The sequence below is a fragment of the Haliotis rubra genome, unplaced genomic scaffold (assembly GCF_003918875.1).
Source record: "Haliotis rubra isolate DU_JTF1 unplaced genomic scaffold, ASM391887v1 Scf2305, whole genome shotgun sequence".
NCBI classification, from domain to species: Eukaryota; Metazoa; Mollusca; class Gastropoda; order Lepetellida; family Haliotidae; genus Haliotis; species Haliotis rubra.
The window spans coordinates 6,561-34,191 of record NW_025766343.1 but is presented as its reverse complement, the minus strand read 5'-3'; the positions used below and the strand labels follow the sequence as shown (position 1 = coordinate 34,191).

The window sequence follows — 27,631 nt, the reverse complement described above, 5'->3', positions numbered from 1 at the left end:
ATAGTTTGAACAAGTAGAGCTCTATGGAAATGTTTTTTTAACAATTTGTTTTAAAAAATATATAGAAACATCAGGTTTGCTGATGACTTCTATTGTTGAGGATGTTGCCTTCGTGATTTATTTTGCTATTTTGGATAAATGTTAGCAGTTACAAAGTCTCTTTGTCAACTTTTGATTTCTCACATAGCCCATGTTTTAGTTGTCTCATACTGTTTGACACTACTATGCAGGTGTACCAAGGTGTATCAAGATGGACGAAGGGACAGAGAATGGTGTAGTTGAAAATATACAAAGGCGTTTGCTTCCACGGGGATGAAAGATGTGGAGACCGGAGTGTGATCAAAGGATCATCCCACACAAAACCAGGTTAATGACCGTTTATGAAACAGGCAGACATCCGCAACCCCAACTGACAATTTGTTTCAGCTACTAGGTAATTGATAATACGGATTTACCATAACGTAAAGCACGCAGATGTACATGCCTGTGTTTATGTGTGGTTAAATGTAATCATATCTTCAAATTAGAATAGTCGTTATTTACATTTCATATTACACTGTTATAACTTGAAAAGTAACACACTCGACAACTGCAATCTGTTGTAACACGTATGCATTTTGCTAAAAATGCATGTTGTGTTGTGGCATTTTAATCAATGTACAAGTGGGCATATCGTAAAAGATTACTAAAATCAAGCATATACATTCGTCAAAATTAGGTGGAGTAATGTGTATGTTGCAGTGAAAAGTGAGCTTTTAAAGGAAATGAAATACAACCAGTTTCATAATATTGTTAAGATTCAAGAACGTTAGCTCAGGAATGTAGAGTGAATAATAACATAAAATTGTTCAGACACCTTCTTTCACTAAATAATGACGAGGGTTTGGGGTTTTGGCTGGTTGTAAGTTTTGTATTTGATCATTGAATTAATTATAGTAGTATCTGTAAAGTGCGACATTATAATTGTCAATTGTCCGTGAGAAGTTATTTGTTCTGTGTTTCTGGTGAATACGTTTAACTGAGTACAACCTGTAAATGTTTCAGCTTTCGATACAAGCTATGTATTTTTTGCGCTTTCTTTCTGTCCCAAGAGGATTAAACGATGGTGGAGAACATAGCGATGTGGAGGGATAGCCTACTGGATCGACCTCTTCAAGGACAAAGTTCAGGAAGGCTGTGTCATTACATCCAACCGTTTGCACATGTACGCAAAATGAATTATGAATACGAATAGTTAATTAATATAAATAAAAATATAAATTTACTGACGAGGCTGATGACGTATCGCCCATAACAATTTGTTTAGAAATCTGTGTAACATAAATGTCTTATTTTTCTGTCCATTTGCATATATTTTAATATTGAAATAGTAGGTTTCTAACAAGTCTTTTAACAAAATCAATCCTAAAAGAAAATCCATGTAAAACTTTACAAAGTAGAATTTTTAACTTTATTTCAGTGAATGCTTAAGGTTCTGTTTCACTGATCTAATTCAAGAGGAACTGAACCACATTTCCATTGACTTGAATCAGCACAGGGTAAGAAGGATGCGTAACGCTGAGAGTCCCCATGGGAAGCCAGACATCATGTTCTTCATGCCGGAAGTATATGGTAGGACAGTGTTGAATTACATTAAAATTTAACATTAACTGTCTGACAATACGGGTGCTGAACTAGAACTGTGAAAACTTCTTAGGTCAAACAGGTGTTCTAAATATTTGTTTCAATATTTGAAGAGGGATGTTGTGGAAGTTGTATCTGATACTACTCTAATTTGTAGTTTGACTTAAATATATTTAGTTAATATTTCGAAATATATACACAGACAATTTTGCTTTTATTTTAAGGAACACATGATTATAAATTCCCGGCGTCGGTTGACGACATCAGGGCAGCTGAACTGTTAACAACCACTCGACCCCTTGACAGAGGATGCTCACCAGAGTTCAATAATCTGTGCCATGTACTGATCCATCAGTTTGGGAGACATATGCCTCAAACAGCACATGAAGGACTTGAACTTTACAATTGGTTATTTCAGAAATTGGGAAACTAACTCGATATCTTTCATTTCTTTGTGTAATATCGAGTCATATATGGTAAAACATAAAGTCAACATACCATTTTTTGTTATGCAGGACTCTCATCATTTGACCCAATAAAAAAAAAACAATATTAGTGCGTGTGTACTTTAATATATTGCACGATAAGCAACAACCGCCATATTCACATTAGCATTTCCAGTGAGACACTTTTTACTTGTGTTTAAGAAAGACCAATTATGATATCCTGATAAAACAATGAACATATCCTTTTCGACCTTTAAAGTATGATACAAACAGTTTGGAAGTTGAATGTTTCAATACCTATGCAACATCTATTGCAAAGAACATCATATCTGTTCAGATAGGTTTCCTAACCCAAGAGCTGATACACAATTAACACTACACTTTTAACTGTAAAATGTAGGAGGTATTCCGTAAAACGTAAACTTGTAAAATATAACTTATAATATGTGTGTTATCATGTGACCTTATTTTCTGTCACAGTAAAATGAACTTAAAAGGACTCGCAAAACCAACCATAAGCTGGGAGAGTATCGTCAATGCTACTTTAGCACACATAATCACACCAAATGAAAGATACAAATGAATTTGGAGAACATACATCCAATTCCACTTCACATTGTATTTAAATCATGACGATTTTTATGTGTTTATATACAGGTGTAACAGGCCACATTAGCCCCCTTCCCATTATTAAACCCGGGTATAGTTTGGCCCAGACCAGAGAATACCTGGGAAATACACTGCCCTATGCCAAACTATACCCGGTGTGTAAAACAGCCTAGGGCTAGACTATGCCCTCCAGGTCAGAGTATACTCATCTTGTGCAACAAGGTTTTGACTGTATTTACACAGTATATTTACTCCTTCATGTTTACAACTGGGCAAACATTTGGTATGGCACATTAATGTATTTTTATAAACATGTAACACTACAACAAAAACCCTGTAAATCTACCATATCTACTGTCCTTTGTATCACAGTCTTACGGATCAACATATTAACAGCTAAATTCTATTGGGGAAAAGGTTAATACAGTTTTTAATAAAATGCTATTATAGTTGCATTTATTCTCATTCAAAAACATCATTGTATTTCACGAGATGACAAATGCCACTTATGAACTTAATTGTATTAAAATGAAAAACATCTTGCTGTTACACAGCCAGGAAGCGAAAGTAGATAGAAATAGCAATGATGCAATCAAATGTATGGTGACAGTGTGCTCAGTTCCACACACAGACAGACAGTAGTGTTTGGCACCAAACTCCTACAGTTGTACACCTTTGACAACTCTGGAAGAACAACTTTAATGCACAAACTTTTACGTTTTACACTGCAACACCACAGAAGTATTCCCAGTAGATGTACAATCTGCCATCACTGCCACACAGAATGTTGGGTTGTGATCATGATCATTTTGATATTGTTATCAGCGTTAAACTTTGTATTTTACATATACAGTAGTGAGGACTTGGAATCTGAAGTTCCAGCACATTATACATGTTATCACATTATGAACTTTTTTTTTCACAGCTGTCTTACGTTGTTTGGGGAATATTTTTATTTTTAATGCGTAAACACTACTGATAAGTGTAGTAGTGATCTTTGATCTTTTGTTTTTATTGATTGTGGCTTCCCTTGTTGAAGTTATAAAAGTCTGTATAATAAACACTTCTGACATCATAGGGTATAATCTTCTGACCTGGGAAAAGTAGATGGGAGTCAGGCCAAGGCCAGGTCACCTTAACCCAGGTATATCTTAGCTGGGCTATACTGGGGGGTATAATCTGTCCTGTGAGGTATGAATTGGTCCCCGGAGTATAAATTGGCCTAGGACATAATATACCCAGGGTATATTCTAGCCTAGGCCGTTTTAACCCTGGGCATAGTTTGGTCTAGGGTATACTATGGCCTGTTACAAAGAAATGTTTTCATGATTTAAGAATATTCTTATGATTAATGTAACCAAATAATAATCTTAACTAAGAGTTTTTCTCTCACAAATTATGCGTTCGTGAAGACAGTTCCAACTTCCAAGGAAAGCATCATCACTTCCTTGAAGGTCTGGTATACTTGAAGCACTGGAGACCCTCAGTGAATTGGCACATGTGTTGGCATATGCTGTGCCGTCGTAGGAGTCGATCCCTGGATGGGAGAACTCCAGTCTCCGTTGGGGCCAGAAGCTCCAAGTGTGGGACTTCGTCCAGACCAGTCACAAACGCTAGGAGTTTTCCCAGTGACTGAGTTTCTAAAAAATAAAAGAATCGTGACTAAATATATACTTTCATTTTAGTAAATCGTATGCCCCGATGCAGATACGGGCAATTATTGTGAATTGCTTTAAAAAATCTAATGTAATTTGCTATTAAATTTCACAAAAGTAAGAAGTAATTTTCATTTCTTAGGGAAATACAAAAGGTTGTATTCGTAACAATTTTGTAACGATGTTATTTATATGCAATGAAACAAGTCAAATTATTTCACTAACCGTTGTTACGAGGGCTGGTCAAAGAGTTCTAGGCCTACATAACTTCTATGCATCTGGAGTTTTTAAATCTTTTGCACTTAATAGATCAGATAAAAACATTTCAATGTATTTTATTCCATTGATCAACTCGAGTGAACGCAACAGGTCCCTGAAACATATAGGGACCAGTATAGTTCTACTGTAATAGGAGAGAATGAGCATCGTGCTGCTATCAAGTTCTTGACTCTGAAAGGTTGTCTTCCATCGGAGGTGCATGCATGTTTGCTGAAGGTGTATGGGGATGATTGTCCTTCATATTCCACTGTTAAGCGCGATGGGCTGCAGGAAGAGCTTAGATGATGACCGCAGGGGTGCACGTCCCTCAACAGCCGTTAATGAAGATTGAATCTCAGTAAAGGCTGTGGACAAAATCGTATTCTTGCATTCCTACGTGACTATTGCAGAACTTGAACAAGAAACAAGTCTTAGCCAAGGATCAATTCACACTATTATTCATGACCATTTGTTCATGAACAAGATATCCGCGTTATGGGTCCCCAAGTGTCTTAATGCCTATTTGAAGAAAAAGATATTTCAAAGGAACATTTAGAATTGATTGACCAAGATTTTGATGATCTTAAAAGTAGATTAGTGACAGGGGATGAGACATGGATCTCGATCCGGAGTCAAAACGTCAAACCATGGAGTGTCACCACCACACTTCTCCACCCAACTTCTCATCCTCTCCAAGTTCAAATCTTCAAGGTCAGTGAAGAAAGTTATGGCCTCTGTGTTCTGGGATGCGGAGGGAATCATCCATGTTCACTACCTGGAGAGGAGAGCCAGAAGCTGGTACCTACTATACTGTGTTACTCAACAGATTGAGGGCTTCTATTAAAGGTATATTGTGGGCTGGAGTTCTGACTTAACATGATAATGCCTCGTATAACACCTCCCTACTTACAAGGGATGCTGTACATCAGCTTCCTTATCCTCCATAATCACATGACTTGGCTCCAAGTGACTGCCACCTTTTCAAAAGCTGAAAGAACATATCCGTGGAACATGCTGTGTAGATAATGAAGAACTGAAAGCTGCTGTAAACGAGTACTGATTATGCGGAAAAATAAAATAATAAAATGTGACCAAAGAGTTCGTCGTCTATGTTGGGCCTAGAACGTTTTGACTAACCCTCGCATCTCCAGTTAAATCGTGTTTGTTGAGAATCTATATGCCAATGTTAATTAATTTAATTCCCAGTTCTATTAATATTATTGAAGAAATAGTTTTAATGATTCTTCCCATTTGGTGGTATGAATTTAGTGCATTATCCAATAAAACAAACAATTAAGAGTATGTAGGTATATGTGTGTGTGTGTGTATTGCTTGCCATATATATATATATATATATATATATATATATATATAATATTATTATATATATATATATATATGCATATATATATTATTACACAAAACGTTGCAACAAGTGGCTACAGCTGCACGAACCTTCTAAATCTTGCAGAAAATCTCTCCAGTGAACCTGTGTTTTCAATTCCTGTTGGAAATGATTGCTGCCAGGTTCAGTGAAGATGACAGTAAACAGACTGTCCACTTGCACTGCATCAACTCCAGGTCTGTCTGTTGCAGTGAAGATGACAGTAAACAGACTGAATCCACTTGCACTGCATCAACTCCATCAACTCCAGGTCTGTCTGTTGCAGTGAAGATGATAGTAAACAGACTGTCCACTTGCACTGCATCAACTTCAGGTCTGTCTGTTGCAGTGAAGAAACCTTTCATTGTTCTTGGGTACGTTTCCATCTGGTTAAGTACATCAGGGGTGCGAAGTCCATCCTTGAACCTACACACATTCAAACAATATAAAATAAGAGTGATCAGGAGATGACAAACCCCTCTGTCGTCCAACATAAAAAAAACAGATTCTCTTTTGGTAACAAATCGCAAAAGACTTATTTGTGCAAGCTAGGATGTCACATCATCAGTACAAGGCCCAAACATGAAAATTAGCAAACTTACTTTATGAGATAGATATGGTATTTATCTACAAAAAGACAAATATGGTGTGTATGGCATAATTTATGTTCTTTAGGAAACGGAATCAATTTAGTAGTGTTTCTGTTCATTCCGAAACTACAGCTCGAGTTACAGTGTCATAAAGTTGGTACTGATGCCGTGGTGACATTGTTACGTGGCTTGACTAGTCATTATAACAAGTTGTATCCACGGTGTCTACTTCTGTGTATATAACTGATAGAACACTGGCAAATAAATAATAAGACAAGACACTACTCGTTGCTTACTGTTCAATGATGTCCCGTATTCTCTTTACAACGATATGCGTTGTCAACGCCTGCACAAGTTCCTTCTGTTTTACATATCTTGACAAGGCCAGGGCACCTATGAAATCCACTATGTCCTGCACACATACCAACGCCTCCAAACATCCTGCTTCATCCGTGGCATCCGCGATCTAAAATAAGAGCTTTCACATTATATACAGATGGTAAAAAGACTTTAGTTAAGCAATGTACATGTTGATTCTTCGTAGGTGATTACATTTGTACCCAATGTGTTTGCACATTAAAAGATACATAGACACTTCACTCAAACACACCCAACAGAATGATACCAGATATCATGCTGCACGTGGATAGTGAAATCCGCGAAGGTACTGCCGACTTGCACCTAAGACAAATTTCAGAGCACATTAAGTCGGTGATCAGCAGATTGTTATCCAAACATGGGGTGATGTGAAGGACAGACCTCGTCATGATCGAACCTAGGAAGACCAGTTCATGTGATCCTTTTCGTTCAGCTTACCAGTTATGCCAAGAATGGACACAATCAACAGGCGTCAACGTGCTACGTGAGTTAGTGATTAAACGTCTTGTGGCAGCTGGATTAAGGGCTCGAAGACCACTCAAACGCCCACGTCTGACACCTAGGCATATGCAAGACAGACCACACGGATAGACAACGTCAAAACTGGAACATTCGAACTTAGCGACGACTAATTTGGACGGATGAGTCACGCAACAACTTGCACATCAAGGTGTGTACGACGGTTGTTTACGTGTCAACCAAGGATGAGCTGAACCTGGTCATGGAGTGTGTCCTTCCAACTGTCGCTGAGGGCGGCGACTCCATCATGGTATGGGCTGTATTCACATATGACGAGAAGGTGGACATCAAGGTTGTCAAGGAACAATGACAGGGTTAAAGTATCACAGTGAGATTATCAAAAGACAGTTATTCCTTTCCTTCACGCCATACCTGACACAAACATTCATTTACCAAGATGTCAATGCTCGCCGACATCGCGCTTATAGTTGTTCAGGAAGCCAAACAAGTGCACATCATTGAGTTCCTTCATTGGCCATCTCAGAGTCCTGATCTCAACCCGATAGAGCATGCATGGGATGAGACGTGTAGACAAGTAAACCGGTGTGATCAACCTCTGACCAACTTACTGGCCAACTCTGACCTCGGTACAGCTTAGAAATGCTGTACTGAATGCTTTAAACAAGTTACCAATGAGATTTATGCGTAATCTAGTGCTCTCTATAAGGCGAAGATGTCAGGAGGTGATAAACAGCTGAGGTTATACACCCATTACTGAGGGTCATTATGTAAATTTTGACTTGTGAAAACTGTGTCATCAAACAGTCCATACCTTACAGTTTGTGATGAACACTCACATATCCCACCTTACACTTAAAAGTTTTCCTGTGTGCCCAAATTTTGTTAGATTTATATTTGCCTACAAATTTACCATTTCAACATTATGCAAATTAAAAGTACACCATAATGACTGGAGTTTGTCTTGTAATGACGTTTAGTATCTTTGGAGTATTGGTTGATAGAGATACACCAATATGCGAGTCGTTATTAAGCGTTAGCAGTGAAATTGGCATAAAGTGATAATTATGGGGTTGCTTAACTTTTTACCATCAATATACATACATACGTACATACGTACATACACATTTACATACATCACTATACATACATACGTACATACATACATACATACATACATACATACATACATACATACATACATCCAAACATGTCTTTATTAATTTTTGTATGTGACGTATGCAGTATATCAATAACAATTTACAACGACAAAAATTATTCGTATTCTTTACCCGTTGCACTTTTTCTTTTAAATCCGGGTCATCAATGTCATCAGGTGACACTGTTGGTGTTCCAATTAACATGGAATAAGTCTATGGAGAAAAGAAGCGAGGGAGTGGTCCGCCATGGATAAGGATGTAAGCAATGATACGTCCTGCCATAAAATATCCTGCCTTTCTCCTCGGCTGTAAAAATATAGAACTGACTAGTTTACTTAAAAAAGGAGTAATATATGTTGAACATGAAATCAGTGATTAGAGATCAATAGCAGTACAACTGCATCACAATAGGTTATTGCCCGATTTTCCAATCCATGACTTGTCCAAACCCATACAACTGGAGTTCATTATCAGTTTTCATCGTAAAGTCAAAACTAAAGATCACTGTATTTGTCTTGATTCAATATTGCAATGATTTTATATTTGGGTATATGCTCTGTGTCAAATCATGACACCTTTACCTATCTATGCTACAAAATTTGGTACTAATCGAACCATACACATCTCTTCTGGCGAAATATGTCTTTGTTCTGTTTATTCAAGAATATTTAAATGGAAGTGTTTAGATATTTCATTTCAGATTCGCTGTTTATATAGATATTATAGACTTATATAAGTATTATATTTTTGTATTAAGGTTTGTTGTTAAGGCATATACCTGCAACATCAACCTGGATGTTCCGACTGTCAGGTGGACCTGTGAAAATACAGGAGTCCCGGAGCTCTCGAAGAGCAAGTCTCATGATTTCCCTGGACGGCCCCCCATCGTCAATCCCATTCTCGCCCGAAAATCTAACACTGAGCTGACTTTCTTCTTTAAAGGATGCCCTTTGAAATCCACGCTTGGCTCCAGATAGAAGGTCATCCCTCGACACATTAATGATGTTCTTCCGTCCCTCTGTGTTGATTTTAGACCCGAGGCGAATGAGAATGCTTTCTTGAGTCTCATCTCTACAAGTGGATATGATTCCGATATGTTGTATTTACGTTACCTCTCAATTAGTTTAAACTGTTACTAGAATATTAAAAGCAAAACAAGAATAATGGTTATATAACTAGTTGATATTACGCTGCCTGTAATAGTATCGATCCCATGCAATATTCGAACCAACATCCTCAAAGTTAAGCACTTAATTGCCATCACTGAGGATGCCAGCCACAAGGCTTTCGTTATTTCGTACAGGAGGTTACTCAATCCCGATTTATCTCTATGGAAACAAAAGAAATGAAGAAATGTAAGGCAACAGTTGATCACTTTATCTTTAGAAATTAATTTTTAAACAGCAATATGCCTCACCAATTACGATAATGTTTTCTTTTATTATACAATATCCAGTATCAGGAGGATCTTGGGTCGGTGAACTTGCGACGGGGCTATACGACGACGTAGATGGTGTGGCTGGGTCGATCCTATTTGAAACATGGCTAGATCGGAAAAGCACTGTCGGTGTTCCAGAGTCAATGAAATCTTCGTCATCTAAGACATATAATATATACATAAAATATATATTATGTATTGTTTTCGTTGTTGCTGATATCTTCATCATTAAAAGTAAGAAAGTAACATGTCTGGGTAATGCTGGTTGTGTTCATCATCAATTTAGGGCCCTTGTGGTTAAGTATTTATTCTAATTAATTAATCAGATTCAGAAGTATTTTGTAAAATAATGATGCTATTAAAGGACTACATGGCTATAACAATCATCATTGTGGAGTAGGCGAGATAAGATGGAAATGAGTGAGTGAGTTTAGTTTTACACTGCACTCAGCAATATTCCAGCTATATGGCGGCGGTATGTAAATAATCGAGACAATCCAGTGATCAACAGCATGAGCATTTATCTATGCATTTGGGAACCGATGACACAGGGGGGTATAGCACAAATACGCCATTTTGTTGACCTAGGTAAACACCTGGCTGACCTCATTCATTTCACCGGGATAATAAAGAATATTTTATTTAAGACTGAAATACTGAACAAACGTTCTATATATTAGCAATAGAATTACCTGTTAACTCCGAGTACATATCTGTACCGTCGATCTGTAAACGAAAGGCAATTGTCGTAAACAGTTAGAAAGACCCTTAGCAGAAATGATATAAATAACTTTATCTAGTCTTGCACCATGATTTTGGAATAATAGGAAGATATATAGTTTTATGGACCATTAATGAAAATACGAGTGTTGTCATTTCATGTGTTAAATATAATAATTTGACAATCAGTATGAATCATCTAGTTTCATACCAAAGTACAGTCACATGAAGCAACAGCAGCAAACTCATGGCACAAAACAGGTTGTCCAAAATAGACGAATGACAGACGAGACAAGACGTACAAGACAAGTCTATGACTTTAGGTGAAGGTTAGAAAAGTACTTGTTCAAAATCATCAGCTGCACATTGCGTAAAACAAACAGTTTCTGGACTGAGTCACCTGGTTTCGAAACTTTCTGCTGATTATACCTGCTCATAAACGAATGGCGTGGTAGTGTTGCTGGCGTTGTTCGAGTTGGCGGAGTTTGTTGTGGAGTTGCCATCGTTAGTGTTCGTGGAGCTGCTGTGGTTGGCGTTGCTGGCGTCGACGTTGCTGGCGTCGCTGGCGTTGCTTGGGGTGCATTCTCTACAGTCTGATGAAAGTGATAATATAAAAGTTCGGCACGTCGGCTTTGATGTCCACTTTTATCTATGTTGTAAGTTTTGACTGACCACATAGGATCGGTGGCTCGCTTCCGAGTTCCACCCTCCTGTTCCCCGGCTGGTATAGGTACGAGGGGCCCTATCTGGTATCTGTTTCTCTTTCCCACGCAATGGTGCAGCCGACTCTGCCACTATTGATTTTAGTTTGATAGCGTCTGCTGGTTTCTTGCCAGTGAGCCGAGTGGCTTCATGGTTGATGGCTGACACCACCTGAGGTAACCGCGCGACCCATTCAGTCGATCGTTTCCCCGTGTTGGCCATCTCTCTTGCATACTGGTGCCCGAATAAGCTCTCAGCCAAAGTCCTATTGAATCTCTCAACTATGGCTTGGCTGCGATGAGAACCTGGCAGCACCAAGCCTGACCTTGGTGTCGTGTTTATCCAGCAGGTGAGACATGGCACCCATGAACTCCCGCCCAGGGTCAACTTGCAGCTCTGATTGGCCACGTCCAGTGGGCTGCGTTATGTATATCCTCGGGCTACCTGTGCCGAAGTCTTTCGCGGTCAAGGGTTCGGCTTCCTTGTAGCGACTGGCCACATCCACGACAGTTAAGGCATACTTGTACCTCTTATCGTGGGGTAGGAACAGGAGGTCGGCCTGGTGAACGCTATTGGGTATGTTAATGCCGAACTTCCTTCTAGGCACGTAGCGTGGTGCCGGTAAATAGATCTGCCACAGGGCTTGTTTTTCAAGCCACGCTTTGGCCTCCTCCGGGGTACTCGCGCCATTTTAGCCAGCTTATGTACAGCGCTAGCTCCTTTCCAGTACCCACGCGGGCTGTAGTAAATAGCCTCAAACTTTCTCTGGTTCCGTGACATGTCACCCTGATATGTACACCTATGTTCTTGGTTCAATTTTCTCATGCCCGTACGCGTACGTGTTTATCCCATCAATAGCTATCCAACGTTTAGTGTCCATCGGCGACAGGGACGTCTTGTTTATAGTCAGTCCGTATATCCTATGCCCATCACTTCTCAGCGTGTTCATTTTATGCCTGAAGGTACGGGTCTTGAACAGGGCTTCCTTGAATCTGGCGTGTTTGATGTGTTGTTTCACCACGTACTTCTTAACACCCTTAGCCTTCCGGATCTCACCATTGTCGGCCTTCAGGATTGAGTACATCTTAGGCCTCAAACCTATGTACTCGGCTATGGGCGTGCCAGCACACTCGTCCTTCATCTTACCTAGGACCTTTTTATTTACCGTGCTGTGTATGGCATGGTCCTTGGGGTAGTCGCTGGTGTCATACAAATCGAGGCGTTTTTTCATGTCCTCGTACACGTCCTTGGTTCGAATCTCCATCAGCAGGGAATCCGTGTCAGTGTACAGCACTTCACACCTGTCGTCGTACTGTTTTTTCAGTTCGTTGTAGTAAAAGTCGTACATCAGGTGTTTGGATAAATCGAGGATGCTCATCCCCACGTAAACAGGCCGGTTGAATTTTATGTGGCTTTTCTTCATGTGTAGGGCAACCAGGTGAATATCTTGCTACTACGGTTGAATGCCGGGCTGGCTATCAGTCTCCTGAGCTTGTCTTCCTCATTCGACCGAACCAGCTTCACGGTCACGCATTTCCTCAGGTTCTCCATAGTCTTACCAAACACCGAGTTGTTCATGAGCTTGTAGAGATTTTTCTCAAAGTCACTGGTGGCAAGCTTTCGGAGGTCTGTGTTCATTCTGATGTATGGTTCCATCCAGGGGCTCTGGTTGAACACGAGCGCCCTGTGTATTTTGGTCAGCCTCATAGCCAACGACAGGTACAGCTGTAGGTTGCGATAGTGAACGATGTACTTTGGTCTTATTCATTAAGTTGGGCACGAGTTTTCAACGTCTGTCACCCGCCCACCTAACAAGTTATGTTGGTACTCAGACATCCAGTCAGTTCAAGCTAACCCTCATACGTTCGGGGGCCAGGGGGTAGCTGTTGTGTGATGTGTGTAATGCCTTGGGGTATTCCAAGTCCACCTCGAGGATATAACCTTTGTTAGAATCGTCCGCGATGCTCATAACATCGACCTCGTGCGATGCCCATTCGAATCCCCCTGTGGGTAGATACTGGCTCATGGCCCAGCCGTACAGGTTGTTGGCATCGAGGTAGAGAATATGATTGGTTGGCTTGCTCGGGTCGTAGCCCTTCACGTATTGATTATTTGCTTTCGCGTATCGTTTGGTTGCCATGGAAATCCCGCCTCGCAAGCCTTTCTCAATGAATAGGTGCATGTCGTAATCGGTGAGCAATTCCAACTTAACTCCGGTCTTTTTCAACAAGGCATCCCACGACAGACCTGGGCTGGTGTAATACCATGCGGGGTCGAGTTGATACTGCTTGAAACACGTCCGCCTAAACGTCTCAAACACATCGGCTAGCAGCAGTACATCTGTCCTCAAGTACAGGTCGTGATAGTCACCCAGATTCTTACAGCCCAGTTTATTCCATACGTTAATCGCGTGCGAGTAATCGTCTTGGGATATTGTCGAGTCGGTCAGATTGCTGTAAAATTCTCTGATGGGGGTAGTCGGGTCTCGGCGAACTTGGCCCAGCCATCCATGTACTCGTAGGGGTACACACCCTTCCTCATCAGCAGGGGTCGAGTCTCGGCGTCAGGTGTATCGATCAGTGATGGGGAAGGTATCGTTGGCCTTGACCAGACTGTCGAGTGACGACAGGAGGAACTGAACCGAGTCAATGAACCTCAGGCCGTTTAAGCTGAAGGAGATGTATCTCTCCATGTTGTTGGGGATGCACGTCAGGTTACCGTCGACTTTCGCGATGGCCTGCATGATCAAGTGAGAGTCGTACCCTCTCAAGTTGTGGAAGACCACGGGGATGTTTATTGTCTTGGGGTGATTCTAGGCTTGAGGTTACACGCGTGCTGTGAGCGGCGCCTCTATACTTACCAGTTACGTGGCAGTGATCTCTCACTGAATCACCGTTATGGGTGAGTCACACACGTGGCAGTTAGTGCTACAGGCGTGGGCTAGCCAGTCAGCTTTGGTCATACGCATGGGAGCGACTGTATACAGTGCATTCCTGATAGTTTTTTCTTCCTCCTGCAAACACTTTAGAAACTTTTCAGCCGCGTCGGGACCCCTGTACACTACGGGAGCTTTCGTTTCCCCATCACACCGGACGACCACGTATCCAAACCCACAGGCCTCATGCTCCTGTGTTTTGTGTGTGAAGCTCTCACCTGTGGGGGTACCCCCGGCAACCTCAACGGGTTTGACCAAGGCTTCAAAGTCGGCGTATATGACATAAGGCACGGACATTTGGTTCTTGTGGTTGCCGAATTTTAGGATATTGTCACCTTCCTTAGGCATGTCGACTCGTATGGCCGTCTGCCCCACACCTTGGCAATCCTCCCGGTGGGATTCTAATAAATCAGCTCGTGTGAAGCCATGTAGGCATCGTATGCAAAAGTGTTTTTTCCCATCGTATTTCGATTGGTCATGCAATAGCCTGCTGAGATGCTTTATCCACGTGTAGTGATACTTTTTACCTCGCTGGGTCATGAACATATTGATCACGCGACGACCCAACAGTTGGGTTTCCCCAACACTGGGCTGACCCTGTGTACTATTGTTGTGTTACCTTCGTGCCCTAATACGTTTATGGCTATATCGTTCTGTTTTTCTATTTTAGTGTTCTGAGATATGGGGGTGGGTTCTCTATACCATCCCAGTTGAGCCCATCGTCTTTGGGATAGCTAGAAAGCCTGTTCGAATTAGTGTCAGCTGGAAACAAGGCTGACCTGATAGCTACCCTCAGGCAATCGTCTCCTCTATTCTTGACGTTGACCATGGCCTGTTTTTCTTATAGTAGGGGGCAAGTCTAGGTATGACCCGCCTCTGAACGGCACGTAGTTAGCTATGTCGAGATAGACATTATCGATTTTATCAACAACCCACCCGACCCCATGTGTGTGTAGCGCCTAGGTATTCTCATGCATCTGCTGAAAACTGGTATCAATTGATGCGTCTGTGGTCTCTGTATGAGTCACGACTTCCTGTTTACCTCAGAAGTAAGGGCTGAACGTACTCAGTGACCCCAGTCCCCACCTGCTTATCGGGTGACATTTTCACTGTGATCTGAAACTTTATACTTCCCAGATTGTTTAGTTCCTGACTGACTTTATCAGCGATCAGAAGCTTGATATCTGTGATGTCTATGTTACTATCAACATGCATGCGCCAGCCTCTCAAATAGTTACCTACAGCACGCTCAGTGGGTATGAACTGTAGGTCAATAGCTCTATTCTGCCGTAATAGTTCTACAAGCTGTGGCTTCCTCATACGGGAATAACCACCTAACCCCAAATCGCGTACCTCGGCTTTTAATTGTTTTACAGTGGGAGGTTTTGCTACGGGGTCATGTTATAACAATGCGACTAACCTGGCTCTCCCCAGGCGGGAATAACCCCGTGAACCCAAGCTCTTTTGCTCGAGTTTTAGTCGTTTTACCGTGGGAGGTGCTTGTATGTTAAGTAATCTCAACAACTGTGGTTTTGGTCATTCGAGAATAACCAATTACACCCCGCTGTCTGGCGATCTGCTTGAGCTCCCGAGTAGTAGTCATAGTTGCGTACACACCTAAGTATATCAATCTCTAATTGGGCCGCCGGCAAGGGAGGTAACTCCTACAACCTTGATAAAAATAGTGAGGCGCCCATAAAATCCTTTAGTAAATATCTAGATAGACCTTATCGATTATGCCCTCGACCCACCCAGAACATGCGCAGCATAGTAGTGTGTTTTGTATTATTTGCAACGAGTCGTCAACAAGTATATCTATCTCTCCATGCACATCTACTCGTCCACCATCAAAGTAATTCCAAGTGTGCCCAGCCAACGGCACATCAAACCCTACTTTCACAATGATTGTAAATGAGCACCCCTTATATAGTTTGCTTGACAATCATTGGTTTGAGGACACTGATATCTATACTTTTCCCCCACATACATCTGCCAGCTTCTCAGGCAACTTTCCCTGGGCTCAGTTTCCACAAACATAGTTATACCTAGGTGTGCACAGTCTCTAATTGGGGACTTATCCTGAGGAAGCCCTCTACGTTCTTTTATGTAGGCCTTTTTATTCTCGTAGATGAGATGATGTCTGACTACGTTTGCTCCGTGAGCTTTGCATAGGCAGTAGTGCCCTTTCACCCCTATACCACACACAGAACACGTGTAGTTAGGGCTTCCCATGTGGAAACAACAGTACCCCTCAGTCCTGCATCTCCTACCACAGGCTTCTTTCTTCCCCATAAGTATGTATTCGCATCGGTACGGAGCAGGTCTCATCTTTGGCATACTTATATGAGTACTTAGTCTAATTGTTTTGCAACCAACGCAGTCGCTGCTATACCCAGCGTGATAAAGACCAGTTCCCGGTCCATTTGCCCCTTGGATGGTGTGTAGTACTGAGCGAGTGTGGGCTTATTGAGTGGTTTTAGCTGTTTACCTGTTAGTAGGTAGTATTCTCTCGCTGCGTCGTCGACATCGTGGAATGTTTTAACGGCATGGCTCTCACGCCTGAGTTGTTCGTTAATGTAATCGATCCTCTGAACACGTTTTTTCGCGTACTCGGATTGCGCCGCTTGTAATCGTTCCACAGCAAGGTCGTGCCGCTTCCTCTCTGCCTGAATCTCAGCAGCGTGTGACTCTCGTAGTTTCGAGAAGAGGAAATTACTCCCGGAAAATGCCAGGGCATTTACTAACGCCCCGCCGACCATCATGGCGATCGTAGCCATCCTATATATAATGGCATTTACTTCATAATATTTTCCGGTAGTATCCCTTGTTTTACTAGGATGTCCTTGGTGGCCATCGCCATAACAAGGTTCATTATGAGCATACCCATATCCTGCAGGTTGAAATCTAGCTTGATAGTCGGTTGTTTAAGCACCATTTTGGTCAACCGAGCGTACCCTACAGCTAGACTGGCGACCACGGTGGCGTGGTATGCGTCGTTGACGAACGTTTTCCCCTCAGACATTATGTATATGATATAAAAATATATATTTTATAACATGATATGTGGGTTGACCTCTAATTGCGGGGGTTTCTCCTGGGGATCTCCTGGTGTATATAACCATGAGATAGCCACGGCAGCAGTTGCGCCTGCAATCAACAAGAGTGGAGCCGGTTTCCACGTGATACTTTTATTTTTTTTTTTTTCCGGCAGCTACTCTCTTAGGATTCTTCTGCCTGGTGACTGTAGGGGGTTCACCTCGGGAGGGTTCACCTCCTGGGGGTCTCCCCAAGTTTGGGGTTTGAGGTGAGGTCTCCTCTGGAGGGTTCTCCTGTGTCATTTCTTGGACAGCATCCATCTATACTATTATTATTATTTTTCCCCTCCTTAAATTGGCAATGCTTTGCCGTGATAATCGCCGCCATCACCGGGGCTAACAACATACTGTATTTGTGGTACAGCACGCAGCTGATAGAGCTCAAGGCGTGTTCAATAAAAGGGTCTTTCTCAAGGGCCTCCCACAGGTAAAGTCGGCGCTCCGGGGGATGGGAAGGAAGTATGACGCAATACCAGTGTATATCTGGGTCATAGCCGATCCTATAGTCTTTGTCATCTCGGCCCCGAGTCTAGCCTCGTATCTCGCGTACAGCTTATCGATTTCTTCGGCTGACATTTTGTGAAATTTATTGGGAGTGTAGTCTCCAAAGTAATGTTTGGCTTTGCCACCAACAGCCAACGCCACCAGTCTCTCTCGCTTATCATCGTCCCTCGCTTATCATCGTCCCCTGGCACCAACAGTTGTTCGAGCAGTTCATCACACTCCATCTTATAATGTAACAAGCAAGTTTTAGTTTTAACAATATAATACCCGATGCAGGCGAAACACAGCGAAATGAAGGTTAAGTTGCACACGACGAACACTTAAAAAAAAGTCATAGCTTAGCTTTGCTTAGCTTTTACTTAGCATTGCTAAGCTAAAACACCCTATAGGCCACGGGTTGGTCGGTCTTGAGCACGAGCTTAGCATGTTTAGTTTCAGCGAGCTGTATATTTGCTCATCACATCGTTCTCTCTCAAACACTCCTCGAACGAATCCCTGTCCTTGCAGTGGAATAAGGCCACCCATCGCGTCTGCTCCCTGAGGTCTTTCAACACCGAGTTGAACTTCTGCGTTAGCACCCAGACGCTGTGATTTGCGTGCCAGCCGGAGAAGGCCAGGTACGATAGCATGTCTCTCTTTTTTGTTATCTCGCGATTAGCGCTGCAGTCGTCCAGTATGAACAGCGTCGACTCCCCTTTAAATTTCCCGTGATAAGCTTTCAACCAGTCCTGCAGACGTGTTCCCGGGTCGACTCTGTGTACGTCCGGGTCCGTCATCACCCAAGGTCTTTGCAGAGTAGGGCACATGATAACGATGTTGTCGAACACGGTAGTACCCTCCAACATATCCAACACGAAAACGGTCTTCCCACAACCAGTCTGCCCGCACACTATGGCGCAGTGTGGGTCGCGGGGCAAATCAATGCCGCAGGCAGGCAAATCAGTAGATGGCCTGCACGAATCTCCCATTGTCTATATTAAGTTGCGCGTCCATAATCACGTACAGATATAATTTCAACTTGCCCGCGGGTTGAGCCTTCTTGGTAATCTGGATTGTTATCCCCTCGCTGCCGTTGTCGATGCGGCGACCGCTACCGTGCGCAGCATGTCCAACCACAGCTGCGTTTGGTGGTCAGGTATTCACCGATCTGCACGGAGGATAGGCCCAAGTCTTTGGTTATGTATGGGTGTTGTTTGATGGCCGGTAGCTTTTTTATCTCATCCCACTGCTGGTATGCCCTCATACCATGACTGAACAGCTGGTTGGGCACGCCCTCGATGGTCACTTTCACCTTTTCAATCTCGGGGTTGAAAAACTTCTCGCTGTCCCTTCGGAACGGCTCGTAATCCTCCACGGGACGACCAGGATGCCTTTCATCGATCGCGCCGGCACGTTCAGGTTGATATTCCACACAGTGTTGCTCTTATCCCGCACGACTGATCTATGCCGCAGTATGCGATCGTACAGGATGGCCACCTTCCCCGAGTACTGGCTTCGAACCTGCCTGGCCAGCTCCGGGCTAGTGACCATGTCGAACTCCAGAGAGATGTTGTCGATGACGTAACTGGCCTCATCACCGTTCGGCGTACGCACTACTTTGCTGTAGTCGTTAAACGTGAGCTCGTATTCAAGCCTATCACCCAGTGCGGCCTGGTAAAACGGCGCGTGTCCCGTGAGCAACTCGAAGTCGAGCGGCAAGCAGAACCTGTTCCCGTACGCTTGAGCGATGGCCTTTTCACCGTCCGATATCTTGTCTAGCTGGTCTTGCGTGAAGCCGTACCCCATGCGCAACTGGGTCGATTTGCTGATGCCCTGGTACACGTCATTGACGCGTTCTCCCTCGCTTTTCCAGAGGTCCCCGTAGCAGTGAAACACGTCGCTGTCGTCGATGCTCAGCACCTCGTTACCGCTGATCTTGATGGTGGTTTTCTTGATGATGGCTCGACCTACGTTCCGCACTAGCTCGCGTTTGTCATTGTCGGAGGTCAACGTGAGGTTGAACGTCAGTCGAACCGTGCCTGGTACGATGAGGTCATTCTCACCCAGGTTTGGGAATCTAACCAGCAGCGTTTGGTTCTGGTCTATCTTGCTGGGATTGTTGGTGATGGTCACCGACTGGTGCACGGCTCTGACGCCTAGAGGCTCTCTTGATCTTCTGAAAGGATCTAGTTTTCTACCATACATTGTTATATAAATGAAATATATAAGTTTTAATACTAAATAATGGCTGAAGGCGGTCATGAGGACATCCCTATGGATGATATGTGGGATGATAGTGCCCAGGCATTCAGGGAGGATGAAACCTCATTCACGCAAGGCAACGAACTCGTGAAGCAGGCCGTCAACGGGTTTTACGATGGCTTAAAAGGGGATAAAAATTACGTCGAGCCGTTCGGACGAGTTTTTGTCGATGGCAAGGGCACGCTGCGATTGAGGGCTCACCCGGAGATCGATCTCATGAATAAGCGCACGAGAGAACCGCTTGCCTTATCAACACTCGGCAGTCGCCATGGGGGTGACTTGATCCGCGATGAACTAGGCTTCATAGATTACGGGCGCATGGCCTAAAGCCCTTCCGGAGGCCGTTCAAGATCTGCAGAGACGTCAGGGCGCCACATCGGATCAAGACATGGCTGATAGCATTGAAAAGCTGTTGGCCACCTACCATAACAAACCCTTACCCGGGTTCGAATTTACCGTTCGGGATCTACGGGGCTGGACAAGGCCATGCAAACCATTCGTGGGTCACTCGTGGACAACATGGCCAAACTGGATCTGATAGACGACCACATCGCCAATGAAAAGGTCAAAGTCGGTGAAACGGAGGACGAGTCTCTGAAAGCCACCATCGAGGAATGAATACGTAATTTGGAAGAGGAAAGGAAGACCCGGTTGGAAACGGCATCCTCCTTCCGAGACCAGCTTCGATCCCAGATCAGCCGTGTGCTGGAAACCATTTATCGAGTCCTCTACCAGGACACCACGCTAGCTGACAGGATCCGAATCCTCTTCCGAGAGCAAGGGATCACCATCGCCAGCATTCTGACTGCATTGGGCTTCATCATATCAACCCTGGTGGTGTCATTGACAGGGGGTACCCCCACGCCTGCTGGCGGCAGTGGCACACCAACACCCACAGGTGGCGTCAAAGACTGGATAAAAAAACTCGGGGAGGCCCTGGCTAAACTGGCTGGTAAGGCCGCCGAAGCCCTGCCCGGCATCCTGGGTAGCATCGTCTCGTGGCTGCTGAGCGCTCTGGCTAAAACTGCCATGTGGCTCAGTCAAAACCTGTGGGCAGCCATTGTCGCCGTGGCGGGTTTGGTGTACGTAGCGGCTAAGGAATTTTTAACCAAATAAGTCCCAAACCGGCCGCAACCCCGCCAACCACCAGGGCTGTTTTACGGTCGATGTGCTGCTGATTGGACGCCTGCTGTTGGGGCTGTGGGGTGTTGGTTGAGCCCTAGGCTCCGGGGGTGGTACGACTATACCCGTTTCACCGGTCGTGGGTGGTGGGACGTGGGGGGTGTTAACATCGGGGTTGACGCCCAACTTTTGGCCCGCCGTGGCTATGACTATTTCGTTGTTGTAGCCCACCACTTTTTTTACTCTCAGTTGCATATTGCTCGGAGCCATGTACAGTCCCACGTCGAAGACGTAGTCGACTTTCGACCTGGCGTATTCCAACACGTCTTGGTAGCGTTTGATGGCACTCGGGAGATCAACTGGAGAATTGATAGCATCCTCAACGTTAACAACGAACTGTTTCTGAGCGTCGTAAGCAGTCCCCTTACCGAGGATGTTGGAACGCGTTTGCGTCTGCACACCCAACAGCGCCCACACGTACGTTCGAATCGAGTCGTTCAACCTGATTACCCCGGCACGAGTAAACCCTCTCGACATGTCCAACATGAACTTTTTCCAGTCATCCGCTGCCCCCTGCTCGAACCTCCAGACTCGGTAATCCTTGCTGTTGTTGAAAGCCATGTAACGGTCATCCCACTCGTTCGTTGTGAGGTGATGATACGACTTGTAACCCCATTCTTTCATCTTCTCGCTGGCATCCACGAGGGGCATGTTGTGAACGATGGGGATACCCAACCCGTGGTTCGGTCCCGGCAAACGCCAATCCGTCTTCGGGTCTAGTTCGAATTCGTTGCAAACGCGTTCATAGGCCCGTCTATCGTACTGGTTGTTTACTGCGTCCCATGCTTTGTCCTGTGGGATCGGAGCGCTGATCTCTTTGAGGATACGCCTGACCTGGTAGTACACGTGGAACGTGAACACAGACTGACTCAGCGGCCCACGCCGAGTGTCGGTCAATGTCACACCACACCCCGTTGTAGCGCACCACACGGCGAAGTTGAGTTGATTCTGCCAGAACTGCATCGGGTTGTTGAACCAAGCATGAACTACCTTAGCGTTAGTCACCGAAAACCTATACAGGCCGAACACATCTATGAACTGGGCGCCGAAATACATCCCAGCAGCGACCACAATCTTCATGTGTGGGAAATCTATGTCCAGTTTAGGGTAAAACACTCCCGGGGAGTACATTTTAAAGTATTATATAATGAGTATATATACTCTAACATGTACATAACACTTCCAGGAATAACGAGCGGCGAGGCCGTTCAGCTGACGCACACGATCGATAACACGTTGGGTCAACTCGAAGTCGCACTCTGCGATATCACCTACCTACCGCGATGGACTAACATCAACGTCAACAACAATAAGCTGTTCGTCAGTGGAGCTCGCAGCCAGATAACTGACGGCTACTACAGCGTGTGCTCGCTAAGCGACGAGGTCTTCAAGCCCCTGGGAGCCGAACTCAAGATGAACGACTCAAACGGCACAGTGGTGTTAATCAACAACGGAAGAAACTCCTTGAGGCTCGGTCGACCATTGGCGAGGACACTCGGTATGTCGCCTGACGAGATAAAACCAACAACTACCGTCACAGGCACGAAGTTACCCGACCTAGTACCGTACCGAGAGCTGTACATTCATCTCGGCCAAGTGAGCACAACGTACAACATTCAAGGGGGTCACCCTTCCACGATACTGAGAGCCGTACCGGTGAAAACGGAGAAATACAACGACGGTAGAACCGAGTCGTTTTCACCGCGGCAGTATAAGAGGTTAACTCAGGGCAACATCCCTGAGCTGATAATATCGGTGTTAGATATAAATCATAATCCCGTGAATATAGGATACCTCAGCATAACGCTTCACATAAAATGACCAGCGCACAAGGCCCCGGGTTGAAAAAATGCATCAATGTGGGGATCTCCGACCTCGGGGACACACGCGGTTTCGACGCCCCGGAGTAGATGGTAAATTGTACGCCTTGCAACTGAAAAACAACATTTACAAACGCGTTGAAGTCCCCTCCGGTGGAGCCCTAGGTGATATAGTAGATACCTCAAGAGCGGTCGTCAACACTGGTGAGGATAAATGGATAGTATACCCATCATTCGGGGGCAAACTGTTCGACTTAGAAGATGTTGAGAGCACTACCGTTGCCCGAAACAAGTCATATACACTCGTCTTCACCGAAGGCGACTGGTTTCTCAATATTAAGCTCGGCTCCCCCTACGTGTTCACGGATAACAAAGACAACTACCTAAACAAAGTCGTGAACAACGGAACCCTGCTCGTGGCTTACGTCCCGGCTCAGAGGCGTAGCGTAGTCATCAGCCCAGTCGCCAGTATGGCAGCCCACATGCTATCGAGTAAACCGGGAGTGCAAGACGTGACATTGCAGTTGGTGTCTGAATTCGCTGGCGTGGTCAACGTCCTGGCGAGCCTACCGGAGAACGCCACTCTGATCATCAAAGTATACCTAGGGGAACCATCGCGGGATGAGGTCGAAATCGTGAAGGGGATCAAACTCGGGTGGGTGAAACGACACCAGTATCACGTTTGCACCGTTTACGTGCGGGTGGGTGTCGACTCCAAAACCAGTCTGCAGGGAGTCACCGTGATCGTGGAAGACACGATATCACTAACCAAGATCTTCCTACCCGACAACATACACTTCATGGGGTGAAGTGCACCCCTGAACTATTATCAGAAAACCAGTTGGAAACTATATCGTAATAGTATTATAGCAATGACCAGTCATCACCCCAACGCTACGCTTAACGACCTAGGGGACACGGAGGGATTCGATCAGCCTGGTGAGGAAGGTGGCTCATACGTCCTACACTTGAAAGACAACGTGTATAGGCGGGCGGCAATGGCCGATCATCTACCCAAAGCCACACTCGGTGGTCTAGGAGGCACGGAGGGGTTCAATAAGCATGGTTCCGAAAACACCTCGTACGTCCTATTATTTAAAACGGTGTGTAAATACGGCAGTCCCTGGTAGACTTAAAAGAACCCAAATAGTTGATCAACGTGACCCTCACCGCACCTTATATCTCACTAGACAAAGATGGCTATGTCTCTGAAATTAGGAACAACGGTATCTTGCTCACGTCTTTCATTCCAACTCATGATGAAAGGATGATAGTTTCTAAAACACCATATCGGCCGAGGGGCAACCTGTTAGTTTCATCCGGGCGGTCCCAGTTAATAGCCACCCACCCCGATACCATAGCAGGGGTTAGGGCTATGGTCCCAGACTCCACACTCATCATAGAAGTCGCTTTCAAGGGTAAGTTTGATGATTCGGACGGCTTTGACCCACCCCAAACCTGCAACTTTTACCTGGGGTGACCCCTCCACACCAGGTTTCATACCTTGCCATATCATAATACGATTGGGGCCCCAACTGGGATTACTACCCCCGTATTAGACTGCTTTAATGTTGATATAGACCAGAAGTTACCTATTGACCCTTCCTGTATCTCCACATACGAGAATCTAAGTTTTATAAGCCTTAGGTACGTTGATCGACTATTAACTGAAGCCCAATTAAAAAATATTTCATCAGATATATTATAGGCACACAGAATGGGTCTATACCCAGTCGTAGAGGAAGTAGCGAAGACCCTGGAAACCGTAGACGGGTTCCGCTTGAGACAGTTATGTGATGTAAAACGCCAACTAGAACAAGACCGCGACACGCGGAAAGCACTATATAAGAAGTACCATAGAGCTTTCAATGCTGTGGACGGACTGATACTGCCCTTATGACGACCAGCATGGGACTAGGTGCGGCAGGTGTTGGGTTGTTAGCTACCATCGTGGCTGCACCTATAGTTCTAGGCATTGAAATAACAGCTGGGGTGGCAGGGGTGTTAGGGTTGGTGCTTAAGTTTGCATCCCGCAGACTGCATCGTAAGGCATTGAAACACGATGAAATCAGGGTTCTGGCCGAAGCAAAGCTGAACACGGTAAGTGAGCGTATTTCCACGGCACTCACTGACAGTAAGATCTCAGAGGAGGAGTTTCGTTCAATCCTCTCTGAACTCACAAAATATAACAAAATGAAACAAGAGATTCGATCCAAGTCTCGTAAGTCTGCTATCAGCGAGGACGAGAAAAAAAAGTACATAGAACAGGGAGTACGAAAAGCCCAGCAAGCCTTTATTACGAACACCAAAGAGATCATAGGCGATTCACATTAAACTGTTTCATCGAGGTCAACGTGGCATAGCGGCACAGTAGTGCCACGTGTGGGCGGGAAATTAACGGGGGCTCAAAAGTAGTAGATACAATGGTGGCGAGATCTAAGGGCCTGACAAAAGCTTTATTTGTGAAATAAGGCTTTGCAGAGGCTTTTGTTGGACTTGATCCCGTACCGCTATTACATATACTACTTAAATGTTAAAGTAAATGGCTTAATAACAGTCCGTAATTGAATGTTTAAGCATAGGTACTGTAGTTATTTAAAAGCACCCACCATTGAGTGTTACATGAAACATAATGACAATGGTATCAAGGTCTCATCTTACCCAGTGATTCGCATTCAGTTCAAGTAGCTTGCGACATCGACATATTATTTTATAAACAACAGAACATATCCTATGGTATCCACAAAGATTGTAGTAATAATTTCCACCTGCGCAAACGTACCACTTTAAACTTTGTGCGATTTTAACATGTTCCATTGGCATCAGCTATTTGCGAGACAGATTTACTGCATCGTTAATCACAACATTCAGATTTTAAATGCGATGTGAAAATTAGATATATGTTTTATTTGTTACAATTTGGTTTTCCGTTGCGGGTATCATGTTACACATTATCCGAACCATTTTCCTTTAAACCGGCTTATGTAATAGCAAATTTTTTTGCTGTGGCGTAGCTGTAGTTCTTATGTGATGTAGTTTTTGTGAGGACACTGGTTTAGAGCCGGTGTGAAATACCCCTTTTGTTGTCAAGATGTGTCCTTAATGTACCTGTATTAATTCACACACAAAACTATACGTAATTCAATAAGAATATGAAAAGGATCGTAATCAGATATGTATAACACGTTTGAATTAATATTAAATAAATTCGATTCCGAAAGACCCTGGTTAACTGGCGACGTCACAAGATATATCCTGACGGGATGGGTGCCCATAGCCCTGTAATAGTCCTCAGCAGTGAAATCCCCTCCGTCCATAATTTGCTCCACTGGGGTTCCGGAATAATTGGACAGTTTAGCTGATAATTCCGATAGATTAAGATTTTGGGTTTCATTTCTTCCACTTGGAAAGAACAGTTTCGTAATTCTCTCTTTCATATCGCTGAGGCGGTCCTGTTTATGAAAGTCTATCTTGTGAGTGCCCCTCCCTTGTTTATGGTGACATTTCGAAACCGCTTTGATGGGACATGAAGTTTCCATCCCACATAAAATCGGTAAGTTTCCTGGCAGTCGGTCCTCCCAGGCTTGCTGCGGCGTTTACACGCATAAAGTTGCATCAACTTTTAACAACAGGCGATGTAGCTGACTCTCCTGGAAAAAGAAGAGAAGTGTGCAGAAGATAATTCGTATTGTTATATAACATGAACGTTTTTATTCATTTTCTTAGTTAACTAAACTTTTAAGAAAAAAGAAGAAAGGTGAGCATAGGACCATCAGCACGTTGATAGTTTGTAGAAGACAAAACTACAGTTTTTAAATACATTCTGTTAAAAACCACGCATTGTTTTATGATGTGATACATACGACAGCAACACACGTTAACTTGCAGATGAAAGTACGTCTGATTGGACGATGTTACGCCTTAATGGACATACCTGATTTCCTCATGAGATTCTCATTCGCATGTGGTTTGAACCGTTTGAGTATGCCACGTGCCAGAACCTTTGATATGGAATCTTACCTGCCACTAGATCCCGACACTTTGCCCGAATCCGCGCTCGGTCTCCTATACGGGTGACCCCCAGATCTATAAATTCAATCTCAGTGAGATTTATGATCTCCGACGGTGATATCTGTCAAAAATATTCAAGATTTATTTGACAACATCAAAACACGGGTTGTGAATGAATGTATGAATGCATGAATGCATGAATGAATGAATGCATGCATGAATGAACGAACGAACCAACGATGGACTTAATACTCAAACCTGGTTTTCTTGAAACCTAGAAAGAAGATGGGTCAGGCCAAGTTGTTGGAGAATTTCATCCATCCCTAAAATATGTTGAAAATGTTAAACAACCTTCTTCAGGACTTGTGATTATTCAACCCCTGTGCGAGGTATCAGTTCATAA

General features: G+C 44.0%; 1 protein-coding gene and 1 long non-coding RNA gene across 2 annotated transcripts; one reads left to right on the top strand and one right to left on the bottom strand.

The window, feature by feature from the left end:
- Positions 1–1,126: 1,126 nt before the first annotated feature.
- Positions 1,127–1,952, top strand: LOC124278094. The gene is made up of 3 exons (XR_006898973.1): positions 1,127–1,204; positions 1,460–1,611; positions 1,848–1,952. It is a non-coding gene; the product is annotated as an uncharacterized LOC124278094 (long non-coding RNA).
- Positions 1,953–6,088: 4,136 nt separating this feature from the next.
- LOC124278095 lies at positions 6,089–27,549 on the bottom strand. Its single transcript, XM_046713843.1, has 8 exons — positions 27,487–27,549; positions 27,238–27,349; positions 26,441–26,815; positions 11,168–11,331; positions 9,359–9,680; positions 8,713–8,762; positions 6,862–7,031; positions 6,089–6,401 (listed from the first exon to the last, which is right to left on the bottom strand). Exons 1-8 carry the CDS (start codon positions 27,547–27,549, stop codon positions 6,089–6,091), a joined length of 1,569 nt encoding a protein of 522 aa, XP_046569799.1.
- Between the last annotated feature and the right edge of the window lie 82 nt (positions 27,550–27,631).